This window comes from Morus notabilis, unplaced genomic scaffold (genome assembly GCF_000414095.1).
Source record: "Morus notabilis unplaced genomic scaffold, ASM41409v2 Scaffold677, whole genome shotgun sequence".
Lineage (NCBI taxonomy): Eukaryota > Viridiplantae > Streptophyta > Magnoliopsida > Rosales > Moraceae > Morus > Morus notabilis.
In genome coordinates, this window is record NW_010363200.1 from 309,606 (window position 1) to 335,258 (window position 25,653).

The 25,653-nt window shown below is 34.0% G+C and overlaps 2 protein-coding genes across 2 annotated transcripts; one reads left to right on the forward strand and one right to left on the reverse strand.

The window, feature by feature from the left end:
• Positions 1-9,936: 9,936 nt before the first annotated feature.
• LOC21395233 (endoglucanase 8) lies at positions 9,937-14,039 on the forward strand. The gene is made up of 7 exons (XM_010103679.2): positions 9,937-10,221; positions 10,333-10,740; positions 10,960-11,052; positions 11,351-11,512; positions 12,878-12,989; positions 13,100-13,263; positions 13,591-14,039. The coding sequence occupies exons 1-7, from the start codon at positions 9,988-9,990 to the stop codon at positions 13,912-13,914; spliced, it is 1,497 nt and encodes a 498-aa protein (XP_010101981.1). The 5' UTR covers positions 9,937-9,987; the 3' UTR covers positions 13,915-14,039.
• A 750-nt stretch (positions 14,040-14,789) lies between these two features.
• On the reverse strand, positions 14,790-20,382 carry LOC21395234 (ACD11 homolog protein). Its single transcript, XM_024169276.1, has 4 exons — positions 19,853-20,382; positions 16,771-16,943; positions 16,326-16,471; positions 14,790-15,061 (listed from the first exon to the last, which is right to left on the reverse strand). Exons 1-4 carry the CDS (start codon positions 20,126-20,128, stop codon positions 14,955-14,957), a joined length of 702 nt encoding a protein of 233 aa, XP_024025044.1. The 5' UTR covers positions 20,129-20,382; the 3' UTR covers positions 14,790-14,954.
• Between the last annotated feature and the right edge of the window lie 5,271 nt (positions 20,383-25,653).

Consider the following 25,653-nt stretch of genomic DNA (forward strand, 5'->3'; position numbering starts at 1 on the left):
ACTAAACGCATTTTCAAAAATGATTTATATCTGAGTTTGAAAACGTTTTCATTTTCATTTTCATATAAAAAATAAAATCATTTTGGAACGAGTTCCAAACGCGCTCTTTAATTTTTGCGGTGCTAACCCTTAGATAGTTATTTGGTTTCAATGTTAAGATGTGACTGTTAAGAATTTAGGTCTAATTTCAACTTACCATTTTGATAATGTGGAGCGAAATGGTTTTCTCATAACCTAATTTAAGAATGAATTCCCTTCATGGTTAATATTGCAACTAAAAGTTCAAATGTGAAAGGTTCGTATAGTTTTCAGAAATAGAGGTTAAAATTTACCGTGAAAACATAAGGATGAATTATGTCCTTTTTTTCCATCAAATATTACACTAATATTGCTTCGAGTGTGTTCGTGAAATATGGTTGGAGACCTGCTCACAAAAAGCCGCAACTCATCTGGGTTAGCATTCTCAGGTATTGGTGAAGGGTGTGACCCACACAATTTTTTAATTTATTCTTCGTCCCTTACTTCATTTATAATCACCTAAGGACTTAAATTAGTTGAGTGTGAATCAAGTATAAACGTCCACAATTTTATCATGTCAATTTCATTTTGTCAACCCTGATCCTTGATTTCGGGGTTTATGGCATGTTCTCATGTTGATCCAATCCAAGCGAATTCTGTTACACTATTATTTGGTTTGATTTCTCAAAATCAGATAAACAATTATATTTTAAGTTTTATGAAAGTTGGAACCACTAAGTTAACAAACAGAATGTCCCATTTCCATACATTATTTTGTAGATTATTCACCTTTTTTTTTTTTAATCCTTTATGATTTTTCTCTTTCATAATTATCTTCATGTTATGATGCTGATCGTATCTCCTTTTTCAATCTTCGTTCGTATACTACTTTGCTTTTTCTTCACTCATTATACGTATTATTAATGGGTTCATATTTTTTTTATAGTAGCTAGTCATGGCATAAGACCTATATATTACTGCACTATTTTAGTTATATCATATTATAGTTATATTAGTTAAAATATAGCTAAAGGAAATTTTGACTTAGTAAATTAAAATGCAACTCACTGGAAAGTTAATTCTCAATAACATTAATTTAGGAACATGTATATCCTAACCTAGTAGTCCAAAAAAATCTGACTGGCAGCTTATTAATGGTTTGATTTTAGTAGATGAGAAATGTTTAGGTGTAGTGGGGTACGACCAGTGTTAAGCATTAACACAAATAGAAAGTGGGTTCTAGTTGTAAGTCTCGTGTTTGTGAGATCTATTTTTTATTAATGAGTGGTGTCCAGTATCAATTTTGACTATATTAAAAAATTAAAAAAGAAAGAATCACTTATTTGTACACGAAAAAATTGATTAATTTGTGAAAGCTTCATAGAAAGCGTGGTTATTTTCTCATTACTATTATTATTATTATTATTTTCGCTTTTCGGTGTAGCTAATTATTAATTCGTAATGTCCTTCATGTGAAAGCTCCCAATTTTTCTAGCTCTTTTTGGTGTTGTGCAGAAGTAGAGTGGGACGATCAAAAGAGATGATCAGAAACTTCCTCATCTGCCTCTATCAGTAAGAAAGAAACGAAAATTAACGGATTAATATATATTTCAGAAGTCAAATTGAGTACGCAGTACAAATGGTCTGACAGGTAAAGATGTGAAAGCGGGTAATACTTTTTCCTGGCTACCCATGTTCTGTTGCAAATCCCGTGACACATCACTAATTTCTTACTTTTTTCTTTTTAAATAAATAATTTTCCGTGTAAAATCAAAGACGTTGGAGAAGTGATTTTAGGTTAGTCTTAAAGCACTTTTTTTTTTCTTTTTTTTTAATCGGATAGTTCTTAAAGCACTTGTTTGTAGGAGTGTAAATCGGCCGGGTAGGGTAGGGTTGAGTCAAAAAATTGAGCCTACCTGACCAGTGCGGGTTGAGAAAATTTTAGGCCGCGACACTCTCTTAAGTCTACAACCCCGCAACCTTTCGGGTAACCTCGGGTAGGGTCGGGTTACTTGGGTTGGTGAGTCATCTTTCTGGCCGAAAATACTTTGCATCTTATCCCCAAATGTAAGCATGGCTGAACCTTTCCAATTATCACAATATGCATAAAGCAAGAGTGATCTCAAGGACCACATGATCACTTTTTAGTCAATTAATCTGTACTTGTTACAGAAAAAATCATTATCAAACAAAACATGTATTTCCTTCAAGAGGGGATCTAAATGCAAGGTGAATAATTAAAACACTCGCTTTGAAATCAAACACTTCCAATATAAATAAAGAATGTCCTAATTCAACAATTATGGCATACAAGTATTTTTTACACAAACCGTGAATCCAAAATATAAATAAGTTAACAGTTTAAAAGCATAAAGTCCATAAACTTATGAAAGTAAGAATTTGAAGTGTTGGACATTGTTTTACCTACTTTGAACATATTCGGCCGGGTGGGGTTACTTCGGGTTCATGTAACCACATCCCACGCCCCTACCCGCGCAGTGCGAGTTAGGCATAATTAAAACTGAAAATTAAATAAAAAATTAGAAACCCGTGATTTTTGATTAGGGTCGGCTCGGCTCGACCGGATTTGTCGGGTTCGGGGTGATTTCTTACAGCCCTACTTGTTTGAACTCTTTCGTTTATTTGGGTTTTCTTCTTTGGCAAAAGTTATGGTACGGTTAAAGACAAAAAAAAAAGAGAATGACTAGACTCACCTGGTACAATAATAGTCCAATTTTATTGTGTTAAGAGAGATTTTACAGCTTTTTTTTTTTTCCCCCAAGGGAAGAGAGATTGTACTGCTGCTATTACATTGGGGAATCCATATTTATTAATAGTATATGCTGCCAAAACAATTTGGCTCACTCGATATCTATAATAACTTTTCAAAAAATGATAGCACTCAAATTCAATAAGAAGTCTCTATCCCATTATTCCTGCTGATAATTGCTAATAAATCAGCTATGATAACTTTTTGAGGATAATTACAATGTCTTAACCTTGCAGATATTGCTTATTAAACAATATCAAGTGGTGGTTTGCTTTTTCTAAGCCATAACAACACTTATTGATACCTCAATAATATGTTGTTTTTGGAAAAAAAAAAAAAAAAAAAAAAAAAAAAAAAAAAAAAAAAAAAATCCTAAATACTACTCAATGTGGTAAAGAAAATACTATTTATGCCACCCCACTAAAAAAAATTAATAATTGCATTTAATTAATAAAGAGAAAAAAAAGACATAATGCCACTCAATTATTTAAAATGGAATAAATAATAAATCCGCATAAAACTATAACAAACCATTTACTTATGAGAAAGAGAGAATTTTATGACAACAATTGCTTCTAGTTCTTGAGGGAATATGTGTACGGATTATTAAAATTTTATTTCGATTTGTCTTGCGGCGATGCGGCTAACTTCACTTAATTTCTATATGTTTGATATCTTAATATTGTTTGTAGGTGTCCATTTAATTAGGATGTGCTAATTATCTTTGATTTAAGTTATCTACTCTCACCATTTATTAAAAAGGAAATAAGTTGCTGTTAAATTTCGACCTCCAGTGCTTGTTTTCCCAAGAACTTAGGTGAAAATTTTTAAGCAGAATGTTAATTAGGAAAATGAATGCAATGAAACGTATATATTAATTAGGATATTCACACTGCTTTCAATAATGAGATTTAACATTCAAATCATCTCTTATCGTAATATTGTAATATAAAAAGAAAATCCAGTACAAAGTCGCTTTGAATTAAGAATAGGTATGCATTAAACTTCAAATATACTATTCGACAATTAAGCAAAATAATTTTGAGTGAAATGTTGTCCAGAATGCTTGGAGACTGGATTATCATTCCAAAGAAAATCCATAATTCAGTTAATATTGTCCATCATAAGATATCAATGTGATTGAACCCACCGGCGCCGTAATTTTCTCAAAATTCAAGCTAATCCAATGATTATCCCGACAGATTGATGATGAGTGTGCAGACAGGGTGAGGAAAAACATTATCTTGAGGCAAAACAAAAGCTTGTAATTAGTTTGTTGTGGGGCCAACCCGATTTCTTGGTCTAAAGCATATATATGTAAGATTTCAAAAGCGGAAACATGTTCACAATTGATTATTATTATTTTCTTTTTCTATGAAAGAGGTTCAGGTTGTAGTTATTAGTTATAAAGAAAAAGATAAGAATTGACCACAATTTTAGCATGAAAAGCTTTCCCTCTTATTGTTTCTCCATGCAAAATGGCCCACTCCATCATTGTCAACAAGTTAAAGGAGTATTTGTTACCGGACTCAACTCCGTTGAATGAGGAAGGAATCAACTGTCCACGGTAAACATTATTTGAAGGTTGTCACCAACTATACAATCCATCTTTGTATTTGAACTTTAGGATTTTCAATGTTTTGGTAATTTCTTTTACTTTTATGCCCTGTCTTTTGACAAATTTAACTGTGCTCGTCCCCTTTAATTTGATTGCCATGTTCTCATGCTTCATTTGCTCCCTCTCTTTCTCTACCCTCTGAGTGGAAATTTTATGAACATGATTTTCGTAAATTGAATATCTCTTTTTTTTTTTTGTGCTAAATGAAAATTTTAAGGAAGAGGCAACCAATGTTAATATGTCCTACGAGCGTTACCAAAAGAGCCCTATAATGCTGACATGAATGTTCGCTAAAGGCTCTACAGGTAAACCCTACTCTTCAGATGAGGAGGGCGTTATCGCAACCCCATCAAATGTGCTAATGGTAACCGTATGCGTGGTCGTGATCTCTAACCTCTAAATCGTGTATGACTGGTAAAAAACAAGTCTTTATATTAAATATTATGACCATATGACTACTATGATACTCTATTATTGTTAGGCCACCAAGAATACTTAGTTTCTATGCTATCTATTCCTAAATGGTTGGCTTGTAGAAATTGCAAATTGCAAGCATGAAATTACGCATTATATTAATGCGTTTAATTCAATGAATGTCTTCGGTCAATAACTAAAAAACGTAACGTGCAATTCTCACAATATTATTTGTGATGAGACTGGTTTTGATGAATACAGATTCATAGTCAGCGTCACCAGAAAATGGACTTCTTGAACCACTGGTTTTATGGATTTTGATGGTTTGCGTCAAAATAATTTACATAAACTACTATATGCCACACAAGGGATGGATAGAACCGAATAGTTTTTTTAGTGACTATAGGAAATGCTAGTCTTAACTTATAAAATATTTGTTGATAATTCATTGGCAACTTAAAGGGTCCTTTTAAATAGTAGTTCTGCATTTGGATTACTATCACCAAAGTATCTTTGTAGAAAGGAAACGAATTTATGCGCACTTTTGTTCAAATCCGAGTCTCAAAGTTGTCGTTTTTAGTTTCGCTGTCACTTTCATTGTCTTCTGAGTATCTTTGAAAGTTATTACTCATTATGAGTAAATCAAAATTTAGCCTATCATATGTACAACCATTTATACCTTTACTTGTCCCAACAAAATTAATATTCTTAGGCTTTAATTTCCAAGATCATCCTCTGACCAATCGCCTAAAATTGGCGGCCCACAAACATGGGTATATGTCGAAACCTTGTAACCTTGGTGTTTTATGATGAGAACGAAACTGGTGTATAAAACTTTACTATCTTAGCTAGAATTGCGACAAGTTATAGTTAAAAAAGAGCGGTCCTAAAAAAAAAAAAAAAAAAAAAAAAAATCGGGGTATCATATTTTATATTCATTTATATATTTTCTAATTGCGTTTGGTAGACATCTTATTTATACTCACGATGGTGGGATTTAACCGCACCTGCTACCCTTGTTTTGCCAAAATTCTTTACAGGAACACCTCTAAGAATTTTTTTTTTAATTCTTTTTATTTTTACTGGAAAGAATTCTTGGGGATTGGCTCTACCAAGACACAGAGATTGATGGGATTAAGGGTGGGGTGATCAAAGCAATGGGCAGCCCAATCCACATTATTTGATCCTATTTGCCAGCAGGCCCAGCCCCATTCGTAAGGAAGATTTCAGAATATAAAAGTGTTAGCAGCTATTGCATAAACTGGTTATTTTAAAAAGGAAAAAAGAGGGAAATAGGTCAAGATGAATTAAAATTAATAGGTCAATAATTTACATAAGTTAATAAATAGGCTAAATTACTATTTTTGTTCATAACTTATCTGGTTATGAACCATAACTTGACAAGTTATTATCCATTTTTGTCCATAACTTGTCTGGCTATGAACCATAACTTGACAAGTTATGACCTATTAATTTATATATCTAAAAGTTGGCCTATATTCTTAAACTTTTCATATTGGCCTATTTTTTACTATTTCCGTTTTAAAAACCCTATTTTAAAAACTGATTCTGTCTATTTATTTTTAAATTAATTGCTTGTGGTATATATATATATTGTTACTCTCATCCATTATTGTAGAATTACAATCTTTATGCTTCGTCATGATTGTCATAAGGTTTATTGTTATTCCATTTATTTGATCATGACAGTGCACATTATCATAAAGTTCTAATCTTGATGATAATGGTCATATTTGCAATTGTACGCAAATATTGTTGAATTTCTAACATTATTTTTAATATCGTAAACGTGAAACTTTTTTACTCTCGTTATTATAGGAAAGAGATTAGTTATACATAATGAATTTTTAGATAGTTTTATAACAAAATAAAGGTATATACAATTTTGAAGTTTTATTTTATTTATTAAAACGAGCGGGTTATATGAAGCACCCTTCTCTTAAACGACAATCAAACTCTAGCTAACCACCTTGGCAAAACTAATTAGACCCAAGTAGAAAATGGGAACTCCATATTTGGCTAACTCTAGTGCAAAACTAAAAGCTATTCAAGAAATGGTTGCAACAAAAGAACAACTAACATACGGGCCTTTTCAGTATTAAAGAAAAAGCGATTCCTAACAGAATTAACAGCATTCACTGAGTCAGACTCTTTTATTTCGAGCGAAGTTAAGTCACTAATGAGCATGCATTTAAGAAACCCTTTTATCTATCCTCTTAATTGGTTAATGAATGTTGTTCTAGATCTACCTAGGAAATAACTTTTGGAATTCAATGACGTATAATTCCTATAGGAATTGTTGCCTTAAAAACATTCAATTGTAGGACCGAGCTCGGACTATAATATATAAAACTTCCTATTTAAAAGGTTAACTTTAAAAAGAAAAAAGAAAATTTTCCTTAAGGAAGAAAAGGAAACTTAAAAAAAAAAAAAAATTAAAATAAAATCCAGCTCTCATGAGAGAATTTGCTTTGATTGGAAATGGATTTCCACTATTTCAGCTGTTTATTTATTACAAGGCAAAAAAAATCAGCTGCTTTTTAGAAAACATGTAAAAATTAAGGGACCATTGAGATATTTAGACAATATGTCATAGTTTTTAAGGTTGGATTGACTTTTACAATGAGTACTAAAACTATTACAAAATATATCACAATGACATCATTTAATTTTTGTGTTTTGACCAAAATTATACTTGTACTTGTACTTGTGTGTATTTGATTTAGTATTTTAGATTTCGTAAGACATTTTTGTGGTTTTTCATGTATATATTTGTGATTTTTATAAATTTTACAATTTATAAGTATATTTAATTGTGACATTCTCTACAATAATTTATATTCTATGACATATTTTAATTCAAGTCCAAAACCTGTGGTATTCCTGTAAAATACCCCATTAAATTACTCGTTCTAAATTTCCTTTGTCAGAAAGCCCACAAAACCTGAATAGTTTTCCCATGGAAAACTCCAAACTTAAGATTAAAGTACTTTAATTTATAGCAAAACACAAGGACAAAAAAAACAACGACAAAAACGCAATAAACAAACACAAAAATAAAAATAAAAATAAAAATAAAAATAAAACTTTACGTACGATTAAAATTAAAAGCTCTCTCCTAGCCTGCCCAAAGTCATTAGAAGGAAAAGGTAAAACTGAAAAAAATGTCACTCGTGAAAAAACCATGCTCCAATGAAAGGGTATCCAACAATTTCTCTTTATCATTGTTACACTAACAACAACATGAAATCCTGTCAATAGACAATAGATATGATAAAAGAAACACTATTATGATGTTGCACATGCCAATAATTGGCAAACAACCACTAATAACACTCATTCGTATGTCATAATAAAACGTGGTACAAGTAAAATCTAAATCTCGATCATGATGGTCACATGCATAATAGTTTACCTGAAATTATGAAGTGTTGCGCAAGTTTCGTTAACTCTTCATAATTTGGCAATCCAGTAGCAACTTTTTGCTGGCTCCTCCACCGCGGACATTTCTCCATGGTCTACATGATCACAAAACACATTAAGGATTTGACTCTCTGAATTTTGTCATTAATTTCTAATTTGCTAACTTATGATTATGCACCACTTTAGTTGCTTTTGATGGTGATTTGCCTTAATATTAGGCTTTATAATTTTCAATTGCTCCTCGAAATATTATGCTTCTAAAATGTTTGTGAATAATTCGAAAGACACTACCATGAATAATGTAAAGAATACTAACTTTATTCCCAATTTTTTAATACCAGTTAATGTGTCACGTAAATTTTATCATTTTTTATTAGCAGATGTGTAAAAGATTATTACGTCAATTAATCATAATATGAGATTGCATCTAAAAGAAGATAACTCATTAACATATAAGTTGACCAAAAAAAAATAGAAATAGAATTGAGATACCTAGCACTACTTAACGTTTGTATATGACAAATGTGAAACGTACTAATATTGATCTATATGTGGTTATATCGGCCATATGTTATAGATATATGCACGGTAAACACATAAACACTAACAAAAAAAGTACAGATGAATTGGGTTTCTCTTGACAAAAAAACTTCACCCCTCGTCCAAACTAGGCACGCTGAATGAGAACTAGGGGGTCATGTGATGCATTATTACCATCCAAGTTGCAACATTAGTACGCTTGTGGAGTTTCATTTTTGAACGGCCGCTTTCCCAAGAAAAATGGGCGATTGTAATAACTTCAATGGGTACAATCTAAAAATGTTCATCAAAGTTTGTAGTTTAATAATGGGGAAAAGCCAAACACATTTTTCTCCCACATTTCATGTAGAAGGGTCCTTCAGAATGAAATCCAACCAAAACCAATTCATGAGCACACCACAAGCCACAAAGGGATATTCTAGCTCTATTTTCCCTTAAAATTACGGGCATTGGACCACACAATCTAACTCTTACCTCCACATCTCATCCATAGAATCTAAGTACTACCCTAAAACTTTATCTGCAACATTTTTTTTTTTTTTTATTTGCTCCAACTGCCAAACACAACTCACATGTCTCGGTGGTCAGTCCCATAAACCCAAACACAAAAATCCATTTCGGAAATTTCAAAAAACGCCTTTGAGAATCATTGCTTCCACTTCCCTATAATAGAGTAATAGACCCCTCGAGCATATTTTGTTTGTTTATCTATTAATTTTTATTTTTATTTTTTTGGTTTTTTTCCTTTTGTGGGTCCCAATTCCCCTCATGCCATCCATGTGTCCGTCATAATCCGACGGTGAGACATCCATTCCTTTATAATTCCCCACCTCTTATTCTATCCAAATCCAACGTACTATACTCCACCGTCAATCATGAGAAATCAGTCATTCAGATTTATTTATGACATAGTAGTAAAATTCGGTGCGGTCCAGCCCAACCCGGCCCAAAACACCCCGTCAAAGCCCGAAACGACCCAGTCAAGAGTCCCACGCATCGGAATCCCAACTCTCTTCCAGTAATATCGACCCACGTGTCGCCCACCGATTGGCCTAAACTCTGGAATCCAATGACGCTTTTTTCTGTATAAAAAAGATCCCAAACCACGACTCGCTTATTCAGCGTAAGCAAAGCTAGCAAGCGCCTCACTACTCAGTCCTTACTTTTTCGGACGAAGAAGGAAATGGCGCGAAACGGTTTGGTTCTCGAGGGGAATGTTCCTCTTCTTCGCGCCTTTCTCTTCCTTCTCCTGCTCCTCCTCCCTCAACCGTCGATCTCCGGCTACCGCCAGGACTACCACGACGCCCTCCACAAGTGCATCCTCTTCTTCGAAGGCCAGCGCTCCGGCCGCCTCCCTCCCGACCAGCGCCTCCGCTGGCGCCGAAACTCCGCCTTGCATGACGGCGCCTCCGCCGGCGTACGCATCACTCTTCTCATTTTCCCTCACTTTCCTTCCAACCAAACAGAAAAAGAATAACACTAACCTCGTTTCTTTCTCTTTCTTTTTTGTTTATTTTCCTCCAAACAGGTGGACTTAACGGGCGGATACTACGACGCCGGCGACAACATTAAGTTCGGATTTCCAATGGCGTTCACAACGACGTTGCTTTCGTGGAGCATTATCGATTTCGGCCGGAATATGGGACCGGAGCTCGGTAACACCGTGAAGGCGGTGAAATGGGCGACGGACTATCTTCTGAAGGCGACGGCGAAGCCGGGAGTGATTTACGTTCAGGTTGGAGACGCATACTCTGACCATAACTGCTGGGAGAGACCCGAGGACATGGACACACTCCGGACGGTCTACAAGATCGATAGGGCCCACCCTGGATCCGACGTCGCAGGCGAAACCGCCGCTGCATTGGCCGCTGCCTCCATAGTGTTCAGATCACGTGATCCCGCTTACTCGCGTTTGCTCCTCAATCGGGCCGTTAGGGTACGTCCTGTCGTACTCAATCACTATCACCTACTCTTTATTTTCTTTTTTGTTTTTTTTTTATTTGATATCTTGGTTGTTGTGAATTAAGTGAAGTACAGTATAACAGTATTTTTTTAGATTCTGTGTAATACATGTAATGCCGCGAGATTTTGGGTTTTTTAATGTATCGCGAGAAACTGACCGTTGTTACATGAATGTGTGATGTGTGTGAAACAGGTTTTCGAGTTCGCTGACAGATACCGGGGTGCGTACAGCAATAGCCTGCACTCTGCGGTTTGCCCTTTTTATTGCGACGTGAATGGTTACCAGGTTCTCCTGTTTACTTTTCTGCTCTTTTACTTTTCAGTTTTCAGCTTGTTTTTAGCCCTTGTATCACTGTCATTGTCACACTCCAACCACTCATTTTCATCGTTGATCTTCCCCTTAGTACCACTAATTACAACTTTTTTTTTTTCATTTACGTAAAAAATTTTATGGTATAGTATGAAAAAATGCGAAAAAAAAAATAGTTAATTTCAATTTTCTTTAATCCAATTACGGAATTTTTGTACGTGAGTTTGTGAATGGTTAACAAATGGGAGTGAAATTTGGTGTATAATTGGTGCAGGACGAGTTGCTGTGGGGAGCTGCATGGTTGCACAAGGCGTCGAGGAGGCGCGCGTACAGAGAATACATAGTGAGGAACGAGGTGGTGTTGAGGGCTGGGGACACAATAAACGAGTTTGGTTGGGACAACAAGCATGCTGGGATTAACGTCCTCATTTCCAAGGTAATAATTAATTTAAGCAATAATAATATCTAGCTTTTTTATTCCTCCTATTCCAGAATTAAATATAATACCCGCGGGGATGATTAATTATTATTATATATTGGTATTTATTTTCCACATTTTTGTTTGTATTGCTTTTGTCTTGACTGGATTTTGTTTGGCCATTCTTTATGTCTTCGTGTTATTTGTTTGGAATGTGGGAACTGTTTTCTTGTAAGCTTTTATTATCGTGTTTCTGTTCTAAATTGACAACAGAGGGTGACCCATCTGCCAATCACGTGGTGATGGCTAATTAGTGGCTTGTGCCGAGTGGGGTCCTCTTTGTTGGGACCCCACATAATTAACATATAAGAAGTGAAACAGTTCTATTGAGGTCTAAAAGCCAAATAAATTAGAATTTATATTTGGTGTTTTGTGGATCTATAAGCCGTACACCGTAACTTGTAGATACAGCATGGAATATTTTAAATTGTTGGTGAGGAAAAGAGGAAGGGAAAGAGAGAAAAGGAATAGGAAAAAGTTCGAAAAATTATGGCTAAAAGAGTCCAGAAGACAATGAGAAGAAAAAAGTTCGATGCATGATTTTGCCTTAGAATTAGGCTTTCATGTGGGCATCATTCAATAGTTACACAGTACAGTCAGGAAATTCGTTGAAAAACTTTCAGTTTAAAAGTCGAAAATCCCATTGCATGGCAATGGCATTGGAAAATAGGAAGAAACATGAGAAGGGTCATTGAGGGGTAGTATAGACTTTTCGTTGGAAAATTTTTTGGCTATGTGTTTTCTCAGAAAATAAAAAGCAAAAAAAAAAAAAAAAAAAAAAAAAAAAAAAAAAAAAAAAAAAAAAAAAGAAGAGGGCCTCCAAAGTCTACTCCTGTATGTGTAGATCTGGGCCTGGTGGGCCCTGGAATCAGAAAGTCCCTGCTGCATGGCATGTGCAAAAAGGCTGAGACTTTGGTTCTTCCCATACTCGGCCATTATTCTTCACATAGTTTCTTCTATGAGCGATTGCGACCTTGGTTGAGGTTTTTTTTCTTTTTTGTTTTTGTTTTTGTTTTTCTTAACGAGAAACTGGAAAAAAGACACATAATTATTTTCCATCACGTATTTATTGTTACCCCCCCCCCCCCCCCCCCCGCCCCCCATCCACCCCCTCACATGGCTTCTGTGTGCATGAACGTACTGCATTCTTTTTATTGAAAAAAAAAAAAAAAAAAAAAAAAGAAAGAAAGAAAGAAGATTATCATTGGTTCATGAATAATGTGATTCATTGGGTTTAACACTTGAAACTGACGCCATGTGTCAGACTAAAAGAGTAACTTTTTTTTTTTTTTTTCTTTTTCGTTTTTGTAAAATTCTTGACAGGAAGTGTTGATGGGAAGAGCAGACTACTTTGAATCTTTCAAGCAAAATGCTGACGGTTTTATCTGTTCTTTATTGCCTGGAATTTCTCATCCCCAAGTCCAATATTCGCCAGGTATAATATAAATACATTTTCGTTGCCTATAATAAAACGTCCTATAATCCAGGTTCATTTGTGCTATTTAGAGTTTCATATTTAATCTTTTATTATATCTTTTCCTCAAGGTGGCTTGATCTTCAAGGCCGGAGGGAGCAACATGCAACATGTAACCTCGCTGTCGTTCTTGCTTCTGGCTTACTCCAACTATCTTCGCCACGCCAATAAGATTGTGCCATGCGGCGAGACTTCAGCCTCCCCTGCTCTACTCAGACAATTGGCCAAACGTCAGGTGACTCTCCAACTAGATATTAATAATTCTTTTTTTTTTTTCTTTTTTACTGAAAAAATAGGGGAAAAAAAGGAAGAAGAAGTGGCCCTACTATCACGAGGTCGGCATCCCCATTTAATCAGTGGGGACCATGTCTAGATTAAGACAAATCAACGGCTAGGATTTGTCATTTCACTGGCCAATTTTCTTTACCTACACTGCCATAGATGGCCCACGGATTAACGGCTTTGATCCTAGGGCATCACATGTGAATAGGGTTATATTTGGAATTATAAAAACACAAGGGATAAACGGTGGAATAATTGGTTTTTTTTTTTTTTTCCACAGGTGGACTATATCCTTGGTGATAATCCGTTGGGAATGTCGTACATGGTTGGATATGGTGCACGTTACCCACAGAGGATACACCATAGGGCCAGCTCGTTACCGTCCGTACAGACCCATCCGGCCCGTATCGGTTGTAAAGCGGGGTCTCGCTACTTCCTGAGTCCAAATCCCAATCCCAATCTGCTTGTTGGAGCGGTCGTGGGTGGGCCCAATAGCTCGGATGCTTTTCCAGACTCGAGGCCATACTTTCAAGAGTCGGAACCCACAACCTACATTAATGCGCCGTTGGTGGGCCTGCTGGCATATTTTTCAGCCCACTCTTGATTTCCACAATGTAAAGTAGAATGTACTATGTAGTGGTGCGCAAAATGGTCACCCTGCCAATTATTGTTGTGAAACATTCTTAACTGTTTCCTTTTAATGAAGAAAGCTAAAGTTTCATCCACTTATCCATATGGAATTTCCATGGGAAATAGCGACAAAAAAAAAAACGAGGAAAAAAGAAGGAAAATAGTAGAAAATAGACCAATATAAAAAGTTTAAGAAAGTATATAGGTTAATTTTTAGTTATAGAAATTAATAGATCATAATTTATCAAGTTATAGTTCATAACTAGATAAATTATAAATAAATTTGTCAAGTTATGGTTCATAGTTAGATAAGTTATGGATAAAAACCGTAAATAACTTGTCAAGCTATGGTTCATAACCAGATAAATTATGAATAAAAATAGTAATTTAACCTATTTATTAACTTATATAAACTATTAACTTATTAATTTTAATTCAAAGTCTTGACTTATTTTTCTTTTTCTTTCAAAAAAAAAGAAATGGTTGTATTAGTCTGGTAACATGGCTCGGGCCCAAACCACTTTATTACGTAAAGCTCCAGTAGGTCAGACCACAATGCAAAAACAATTATCTACATTGAATCACTGCCACAAAGCCACTAACCAATACAGTAGACGCTCAGCTACTGCATATTTTTCTTTTTAGTTTTTCCAAGCAACGGGGATAAAAAAAATTTATGTTGCGAAGGACACTGCAAAAACAATTATCTACATTGAATCACTTTGTTACCTGGCTGCTTTTTTTTTTTTTTTTTTTTTTTTCCTTTTTCTCCCTCTCTTTTTATTGACTAACATAACTAGAAAATAACTAAATTTACAAATAACATAATCTCGATAATTAAATTCTACATCCCAAAATACGATCTTAACATTTATGTTGCGAAGGACACTGCCGTGAGAAATTCCTCAATGTTTGGAGACAGTTTTTAATTATGTACAAATCTATTCCTTTAGCCGAAGTAAATTATGCAGCGGAAAAAAAAATTGCTTTTTGGTATCTCCTTAATTGGTGAAGTCACCAGTCCAACTTGATATTTCTAGAAAGGTACAGCTTATCAATGTATTCAATAACCGGAAGCGACGCTCTAATGTATCTTTTCATTTTCTTCTCGGCCGAGTGATCTGCAAAACAACAAGCAAGAAAACAACAAGATTTCAGGTCCGTAATAGCAATGTCTATCAGCAGCTTAGAGCACATCTAATACAATATTATAATTGATAATTGATGTGTCAATTGTAAATATAGCATTTGAGTGCAAAAACACTCTCAAATGTAATGTTATTTGTTGTGTTAAATTTTTCATATATTATATTTTGTGACAAATTTCTCACCCAGTATAGCATATGAGAGATTTGATATTTGATTGCTATTAGTTGAAATAATTACTTTTTTCACGTAATCATTGCAACTTTTATATTTTTTAATTATTTTAAAAATAAAAGTTTACTTTTACAACTTTTAGAGCTTAATAATTATGGGAAAAAATAGATTCAGCATTTCAAATAATATTATGCATTGAAGAAAAATAAAAATAATATACTATATCATACTTTTTAATGCTAAATATATAATTAGTATTAACATTTGTATTAAAGATGGTCTTATGCAGGTCTAGATTTGGCTAAAAATTCCTGAGAATGAAGTTTCCCACATAGAGATTAGCTTAAAAGGCGAATCAGCTAAACTAATTCCGTATAAACAAAGAACAGATAACGCCTTTTGTAAAGAGAGCTTCCCATCTTCCATCCCACAAATATCATTTTGATGTGAAGAATCTCAACTAAATCTAACCACCTTCTACTATTTTCCCAAATGGACAAGATGTAACGAATTTCTTTTTCCTCTCATGACCTTACTAGTTCTAAAGGTTTATATATACTTGCATATACATGTTTTGCTGGCACTGTCAAAGTGATTCAAAAGTTTTCGAAATGTTTTGCTTACTGCATGAAAATGGAAATAAGAATTTTTTGAAAATCGTGTGAGAAAATGCATTTGCCTTTTTTTTTTAGAGTGATTGTTTTGTGTAAAATAAAAAAAAAAAAAAAAAAAAAAAAAAAAAAAAAAAGAGAAACTGTGTTTCGATATGCTTCTCAAAATCTGAGCATAACGTTTTCTTCTTTCTTTACAAAAAAATAAAATCGGTTCCAAACCATTTAAGTTTTTGAAAATACAAATCAACCAAACTGTTATTTAAGAACCGTTTTCTAATCAGTTACCTCATGAAAACGCAAAAAAAAACATTTCTGTAAACGGAACTAAATGTGTTAGTGAACCCTGTTTTTAAAGGCTAGCTTAGAGAGCTCAAGTTAAAATACTGGGACCAAGACTTCAATAAAAGATTAAAATACAATAATTCTTGTTATAGATTGATGGTAAACTCACTGGTCTCGTTAAGCTTAAGCAGAAGTTGTTGTCTTGTAGGGAGAGTATACATTCCAGCAGCAACTGCTGTCCTTACAGTCCATGAGTGGTATGGTGCACAAACCTGAGCATAAGCCGTTGAAGCAGCATCCTTTAAAGAGTAATCACTACATTTGAGAGAAATAATTGCAAAAATTAGATGTCATTATCAAAGAACAAAGAAAAAAAAAGTTCAGAAAACTATATCTTGTTTAATATTTAATCCACTAGAAACTAGCTTGACAGAATCTTTTTGTTCAAACTTGCCACAAAGATGAGTGTGGGTGAATAGTCACTTTAAATAAATTATAACTGATGCATTGATGTTACTTGGTTTACATAATTTTGGTTGTATCTTCTCATGATTGCAAATATTATTTGTTTTTTTTTAAGGGACAAAATGCAATTAGGGAGAGGTAGAACATACTCATTTGATAAGAATTGGTCAAACAAAACTCTGATGAGGTCAAGACCCTGCTTAACACGTCGCAAATTACGCGAATTGCTTCCTTGTATTTTTACTGTCTGGTTTGCTACATCAGAATCCAATATGATTTGTAAAGTACCATATGTCTTGGATGCTTCAACAAGGTTATGTACCTGAATGAATTAGTTGTATTATTAGATGCAAGAAGAGTAATTGCACGTCAAGCAGTTAAGAAAACTTCGTCATTAGAGTTCATTAATACATGCATATATATGTCGGAGAGACGAACAGTTTAGATGTCAAAAAATGGCAAAAATTTCATAGCTGAATCGTTATCCAAAGAGACACAAAAATCCCACATAGGTCACCGAAAAAGAAAATTACGTTTACTACTACAATAAATAGTCTTAATACATTATATTTCGTCAGCATGAAAAGAGAGTGAAAAAAATATATGACTACTTTCCAAAGAAAATGAAAATCTGTCAATGTTACACTAATAAATTTTGCTACAAATTATTTTTTTGATAGTTTGTGTTGTCAGTTAAAGAATAGCTTTTCTTCTTTTTGCAAAATGAACTTTTCTCCGAGGCCCGGCAGGTGTGGCGGCGACTCTGCTACAGAACACTTCGCCAAATCGAGAAGCTGCATCATCCATAACGGGATGCACATTCTCGATGTAACGAGAGATTTCACTGTTTAGCATACTGGGAGATTCTCTGTAAAGAGGAATTTAAAATCTTGGTACTAAAGAAAATAAATTGCATGATTGATCTTTTCATCTTATTTTCAAATCAACATTGTCAAAACTAAAGGCAAATTTCACTAAATTAAATATACTAATCAATATTATACATTGCACTCTATGTTTTTATTTCAATGTTGTATGATATAATATATATTAATCTCACTCTAAATCAGGAGCTAACTTTAGCTCCCCTTCCCACTACTGCTCCTAAATAACATCCTCATACCCTCCATATTACCCGTACATGCAACGTCATCTCTAAATTAGACCTAACAAACTATAAAACTAGCCACTGACGCATTACACACAAAATAAACATAATTATTAGCCTGCAAATGAATATAATAAAAATTAACATAACATTAAAATTCTTAACAACTATATATAAATATAGGTAGTGTCTCCGGTCCGGCAGCCGGACTGAAACGTCACCCTATGTGTAATTGTTTATTCAGCACAAGCATGCCACGTGTTCACACTTGTTAACGGGTCAAGTTACTGTTTTCCATCTAACGACAAGTGGAGATGATTTTCTGATGGTGTCAGATGTCAAGCAAATATTTTAAGTGGATTAAGGGTGAAATGGTAATGTAACAAGTACAAAATAACGCAGAAACCTCCTCGAGGAAAGAAAAAGTTTGCACAAAAACGACAATGTATCCATATGTGATTCACATTGTAGCTTTGTTTTGAAAGAATTGTATAATTGGCTTACTAGTATGTCGACCACCAGAATTGCAATGCCATATGATATGATGTCAGTCATTATAATTGTGTTTATAATTTTTTTTAAAGAGAATTTATCTAATGGTTTCTCTTTTTAAAAATATCAATATTCTTCATTTATCAGTCGTTAAATTTATATTATTTTTTTTAATTTAATTTAATTATTAACTAAATTTAATATAGATCTGATAAGTATTCTCAATAAAAAAAACACCATAAAAAGTCTTATTTTTTCCGATGCATATGATTTATTTAGCAGGAGTGAGTAGTTGTGTTGTAAAAGAACCATGTAATTAACCTGAGCATCATTGTTTGAAGGTAGAGAACTTTTTTTTTTTAAATAGTAACAATCTTCTTAATAATGAAACGTTAACAAATTATCGCTCCGTTAAGAAATCTAATATTTTATACACATATCACTTTAATAATAGCATTTGTTAAACAATCTTAAGCACAATTACTATTTTACCTACACATCCTAATTTTTATATTTTAATTTATATGTAATACAGTAAAATAATAAAAACTGAACAAGATAAATCTTCTCTGCTCCCTAATGACACAGTAAATTCCTCGCCTCACAGTGATAGTTCTTAAAAAAGTTTCTGATTTTTCATTTGCATATTTTTGATGTAAAAAAAAAAAGAAAAAAAACTTCAAAATTTTTTTTATTATGTGAAAATAGATTCATAAAATTTTAACTTACATTTAATTAATAATGGATGCTTCATAATGCAACCTCGCTTCCCCATGGCAGCGCAAGCTACTCCAGCCTCATTGACAAATCTCACAGGCGACTAGCAATGGAGAACTGACGGGAAAAGGGATTGATGTCGGAGGAGAGAGAAGACTTCATCTGATTTGGTCGGTGCCCCTTCGAGGGAGGACTTTCGCGGGGGGAGGGGCGAGATGCACCGTCTTCGTGCCGGCATTGTGGGAGGAGAGGGAACGATGTCTGAGTTGAAGGTTTTTTTTTTTTTCTTTTCTGAAAATGTCGGACGAGCTGTCGTTCATTTGTTATTTTGTTTTTTATTTACTACTCCACATTATTTTAGTCTTTTCTCATAATTTTTTAATATTACTTTCATCGTACCTACTGAGTTGGCTTACCCCTGTCCTTCTCCTATAACAATTGAGTACATTGACTTTAAATGAGAGCCGTCAATATCAAATCTAGTGGTAACATTTAACGAGATTTACCCGTCACGCATAGTTCTAATTGGAGACTTTCTTATATATATTATATATAAAAATTAAAAGGTTTTAAGTCCTATGAGTGTACGGTAAGGTAAGTAAAACATTTTTCGCATTGATAAGTTGCATTGTACTTTTTTTTTAGAATTTCACTTTAGTAAAATGAATGAATTACACGAATGTATAAAGGATGCTATGATGATAAATAAAAAATATTGAGGCTACCAGACCGAAGACATTTTATATGTATCATATTCTTCATCATGTGCGTCAATCTCCTTACCACCATTAACAGATTCTTTAATCTCAAACAATTGAAAGCATATTAACAAACACAAAGTATCCGTAGAAAAGACTCGAATGAAATGCTTTAAACCATCATATATGTTAAAGATTGAGTAAAGCGAAAAGGACCTTGGAGACGTACTCCAACTCGGCGAACTTGAAAGCGAGGCCGAGGCAACGAAAGAGAATGGAAATCGGAGAGCAAGCCTCGCAGAGCGTGTCCAATCGGAGCTGAAACTGTTGTGCTCCGTTAATTTTCTGCAAGTTTATTAGCTTTTCCACTTCCTCAAAGGCCTCGGCTATGGCGGACAAAGGAGTGGAGGCTGTGGCGTCATTGAAATTGAACCTCTTCTCGGCCACACAACCTTCCATGGCTGATTTGCTGTTTCTGCCGCTTAGAATCATTGAATGAATGAAATTTTGTTGACGAATATCAAATAAACTCTCTGCAAACTTCTTATAGACAATGATCGGTTGAAAATATTCGGTTTTGAGAGGAAGAGAATGTATTCCGAATTGAAAAAAGATGAAGAAAAGGAGGTGAAAGGATTTGAAATAATGGAATCAGATGCAGAGGAAAGTTCTTGGTGGGTTCTTTTGGTAGGAAAAAGAAAGAGGAGAATCGTAAGGTAATGTAAAGAGAAGTTTGAAGGGTTCAAGTCCTAAGGACGCGGTGCGCCTGAGAGAGTTGAATTTTCTTGTTTATATTACACCATGACTTTAATTAAAGCCACAGAGAGATGGGAAAAGTCTATGTCTTGTAAAGTTCTTCGCCAGCCACCCGATGATTCGTTGGGCTGTTTCTCCAGGGCCTTCTCGAATAAGGCCCATGACTCTTGTATTGGGAATGCCATCTGGAATTGGGGGATGAAAATGGCGAATTTGAAAGGAAATCTATGTAGAATATTGACCCTTAAAAAATAATGGCAGGGAATAAGGGAGACGGGATATAATAGCACACTCTACCCCAAAAAAAAAAAAAAAAAAAAAAAAAAAAAAAAAAAAAAAAAAATTCTTGAAATAGCCTTACTCCTACCCTCCCCAAACTTGCCTGTTGTCGCGTTCCATTGAGGTCGTCATCATCGCCGTTGTTGAAGATCAAAGACTACCCTCTTGTCGCTGTCGAAGACCATCATTTCTAGCGAAACTCCGCCATCTGTCCGAGCTCCCTCATAAAACAAGAACTCCGTCACGAGTTCGTAGTCTATGGTCACGAACTCGGTTGATGTTCAAGATAAACTATTTTTCCCAATACATTACAAGAATAATCACTTTAAAAAATCAAAATTTTAGTAGCAAAAAATACACTTTTTACTATCAAACTTTAGTAGCTAAAATTAACAAAGTTTTAAATTTAGGCCCTATTTATTTTTTCAATTTGCGTTTAGAATTCGAGTTTTACTATAGTAAAAAGCTCTAAGAAATAATCACATTTAACTTTTTTACTACAGTAAAAAGCTCTCACATAAAGTCACATCTCAACTCGAATTAAAAACTTAAATCAGTGAACTAAACGGGCCCTTAATAGCAAAAACAACACAATCCGCTACCAAATATAATTTCATAACAAATAACATAGCGAAAAATAAAATTTGATTCCCGCCAATAATTTTTTACTATCAAAATAATATTTGGAAACAAAAACATAAGATTCTGCCACCCAAATTTGGTAGCAAAATATTACTTTTTTGCTACCAAACATATTTTGATAACAAAATGTTGGCGGGAAGCAAAATTTTTTCCCGCCCAAGGTATTTGCTACCGAATTATTTTTGATAGCAAAACATATAAAATTTGCTACCAAGTATTGGAAGCAAAATATAACTATTTGCTACCAAAATTTGGTAACGAAAAATTAAGTTTTTGCTACTAAAAAACATAATTTTTTGCTACCAAATTTTGGTAGCAGAAAACAAGATTTTGCTATCAAATTCATCTTTTGGTTGCAAAAAGATGTTTTTTGCTACCAAAAGTTGTGTTTGGTAGCAAATCATATAAAAACTTTAAAATTTATATTTTTTGTGCTTGTATTGTTTTTTTTTTTAGTTTTCCATTAATATGTCATCTATTAAGTTTCAACAATGATCCTAGTATATTTAGTATAATAATAATTTGATAATTTAGTTATTTTGTGTAGGTATAACAAGAGACATATTCATGTGTATACATATGTGATCTTGTTAATTAAGTATATGTTTCACATAGAGTAGTATATAATCTTGCTATTTGATTACTTTTTAACATAGAATAATCTATTTCAACTTCAAAACTATATTTTTTTGTTATAATAATTTGTCATCAAAATGTTTTTTTTTATTTTTAATATGTGTCTTTCTGGTACCAAATTAAAATTTGGTAGCAAAAAATATACTTCAGTTACCAAAATAATGTTTGGTAATGAAAAACATAATTTTCTACTACTAAATTTTGGTAGCAGAAAACATGATTATACTACCAAATTCATATTGTGGTGTCAAAAAGGCGTTTTTTACTACCAAAAGTTTAGTTTGGTAGAAAATCATATAAAAACTTTAAAACTTATATTTAGTGCTTGTATTTTTTTTTAGTTTTCCATGAATATGTCCTATATTAACTTTTAACAATCATCCTAGTATATTTTGTATAAAAACTATTTGATAATTTAGTTCTTTTGTGTAGGTGTAACAAGAGACATGTTCATGTCTATATATATGTGATCTTGTTAATTAAGTATATGTTCCACATAAAGTAGTATATAATCTAGCTATTTGATTACTTTTTAACATAGAATAATCTATTTCAACTTCAAAACTATATTCTTTTTTTGTTATAATGTTACTAGAACAATGAAGCTAAAATAATTTTTCGTCAAAATGTTTTTTTTTTAATTTTTAATATGTGTCTTTCTGGTACCAAATTAAAATTTGTTAGCAAAAAATATACTTTCAGTTACCAAAATAATGTTTGATAATAAAAAACATAATTTTCTGCTACTAAATTTTGATAGCAGAAAACATGATTCTGCTGCTACATTCATATTTTGATGGCGAAAATGCGTTTATTGCTACCAAAAGATATGTTTAGTAACAAATCTTATATTTTGTACTTTTATTTTTGTTATTTTAATTTTCTATATATATATCTTAAATTAAATTTAATAATCATTCGAGTATATTTTGTATACAAGTATTTGATAATTTAATTACCAAAAAAACTCAAAAAAATTTTGATAAACTTTTCAATATGTAATGTTTTATATAATTATTGATATATATATATATTAGAATTTCATGAAATCTTTTGAAAATGGTTTCCACCCAAATTCCTAAAATCATCCGAGTATATAGGTCCGTTTACTTTGTTGATTTGAGTTTGTAATTTGAGTTGAGATGTGATTTTATATGAGAACTTTTTACTGTAGCAAAACTCGAATTCTAAACTCGAATTGATGAAGTGAATGGCCTCAGATTCTCTCATTTTTTTCACTCCTCCGCCCAGACTCTCTCACTCTCCTTTCTCCACTGCGCCGCTTCTCTCAGACTCTCAGTCCAGACCCAGCCCACTTATCCTCACCCTCACCTACAGGCACCGTAGGCACCACCGCTTCTTCTTCTTCTTCTTCTATTCTCTCTGGAGTCTGGATTCTCCACTCTCTCCGTCAGATTCGACCGTGGGGAGGCAGGGGAACAGATCAACAGATTCGGTTCCTATTCTTCTCATTCTTCGTCAAATCCGGCCTTGTGGAACAGCTTCTTTGCTTGGGGAACAGATTCGGTCCCTATTCTTCTCATTCTTCGTATCCGGCCTACTTTGTTGCCGTCATTTCCGCCGTCGATGAGGCCGCGTCCTCTCCACAACCCCTGGACCTCTCCGCCGTCGCCGTACTCCTCTCCTTCTTCGCGATCGTCCTCCCTCTGGCGCCGCCCTGGGGGATCAACGCCGCGAAGGCGAGTGAGGCCGTGAAGGTCCTGGTGGGAGAGGAAGAAGGAAGGGCTCGCCGTGACGACCGTCAGGGCCGGGGTCAAGTGCTTGGGGGTTTTGGTTGGGTTCTGCGATTTGGAGGATTGGAATTCGGTGAAATTAGGGATCGAGACGCTCATAAAGTTTTCCGTCGATAATCGTCCCAAGGTAAATTTGAGTTTTCTGAGCTGTTGTATTGCTATATTGCCGGAATAAAGGCTTTTCATTGCTTATTGTTGCTGCTGCTGTTGTTGTTGTTGTTGTTTTTTCCCCTATGTTTCCTCCAAGCTAATCTTCTAGGACCTTGTTTGTGATGCACATTGTGAACAAGTAAACATGAAACTGAAATATCAATTGTTAAGAGTGAAAAAGCTGGACAAAGCAATTATTTCAGTTTTACAGAACCTACAGAATAGTGCATTCTTGATGTTGTTGGTTAATCATGAATCATGATGTGTATCATTGCTTGTGGTGTTAATATGCTCGCATGAAACTCATTCATTGTATGTGGACTTGGGACATAGGCCAATTGCTGAAAATGCTTAGTATACATTGCAATATTTATGGTAGCGTTTCTTTGTTTCGTGAAAAAAGCTAAATGGCAACACTGGTAATCGTCCTTATTAGTTTTTCAACTACCACGAAATTGAAAATGTATGGGACTTGTGTCATAATTAGTAGGTCGGTCTCAAAGTTGACATTTCAATATGTGTAAGTATGGTCTCTGGCGATATATGCATTCCTCTATTATGTTCGAAGTGGGAATAAAGTCTTTCATATGGTGACAATTGGTCGATGTTCAAACTGAGTCGTTGATTGTCTTACGGTAGTTTAAATTTGTTGTAGAAATGGCGTGAACATAATATAGTAGAATTGATGATATAAAGCTTGAGGGCTCATCGATAGACTCACTATCGAATCATGTTTAGGACTCCCTTTTCCATGCATCAGCCATTTAGGTGGCCATGCGCTTTCTTGATATTGGGCTATTGCAGTTTGAGGTGCTTTTACTTATAGAATTCAGGTTCTTGTCAACTTGCATTACTTTTTCACGTCTTATAAGGCTGGTACAAGTAACTTAAGAATCATGACTTATGATATTTTGTTTGTATTCAATAACTAATGTGTAATATTAACTTCTTTGTAGAACACACATTCTTCTGCCACAAATACTTCGGGAGGGTACTTTAAGGTCTTCAAGAATACTCATTAGAGTGAATCATATAGATGGACAACTGAGAGAGCAAAGGAAGATTATGTAAGAATTACTAATACTTTATCATTTCGTTAGATTTTGTATTTTTTTTATTCTAACTTAAAAGTTTATTAACACTTCACCTAATGTAGGAACAAATGATCAAGACTCGCGATGTTCGTTTACGTGAACTACCAGAGGGGGGTTTAGAACTTGACTACGGCGTGGAGGAAGAAATTTACTCAAGTTTTGTCAAGTGAGAGGTATGAAAAATATGGTTTCTAGCGTGGCATAGGTCTTGTATCAAGACAACCATCACAAGTTCGCAAATCTAGAGTGTCAGGATATGAAAGCCTTCAAAATGAAGTTCAGGATCACAAACGTCGTATGTCAGACATAGAAATTCTAATGGAGCAATAACAGGAGTTTATTCAAAAACTACTTCAGCAAATCATCTTGGACCTTCCGTCCTAAGAAGAGAAGATCCTCCGCGACCACCACTGCCACCACCGGCCTCAGTTTGTTAGAGTGTTTAATTCTTGTAATATTAAGATTTTACTAGTACAATATTTGCATAAGTGTTTGGATTTGCTTAAGTATGACTATTTGAGTATTTTGTTTGGATTCTAATATGTATTGAAATATTTAGAGATTTTTAAATTTATATTTGGTATTTTATTTATATATTTTTTTTTTCAAAAAATACAGGTATATAAATCTGTCTCAGTTTTTGTGACTAAAAAAATTTAGTATCAACAAATTAGTTATTTGCTACTAAATCTATGGTACCTGAATC

Coding starts and splice junctions, on each gene's coding strand:
- LOC21395233 (XM_010103679.2), top strand. CDS start 9,988: ATGGCGCGAAACGGTTTGGTTCTCGAGGGGAATGTTCCTCTTCTTCGC. Junction 10,741..10,959: donor TCCTCAATCGGGCCGTTAGG/GTACGTCCTGTC, acceptor TGTGTGAAACAG/GTTTTCGAGTTCGCTGACAG. Junction 13,264..13,590: donor GACAATTGGCCAAACGTCAG/GTGACTCTCCAA, acceptor TTTTTTCCACAG/GTGGACTATATCCTTGGTGA.
- LOC21395234 (XM_024169276.1), bottom strand. CDS start 20,128: ATGATTCTAAGCGGCAGAAACAGCAAATCAGCCATGGAAGGTTGTGTG. Junction 16,472..16,770: donor GACCAATTCTTATCAAATGA/GTATGTTCTACC, acceptor TCTCAAATGTAG/TGATTACTCTTTAAAGGATG. Junction 15,062..16,325: donor GCTTAAGCTTAACGAGACCA/GTGAGTTTACCA, acceptor GTTGTTTTGCAG/ATCACTCGGCCGAGAAGAAA.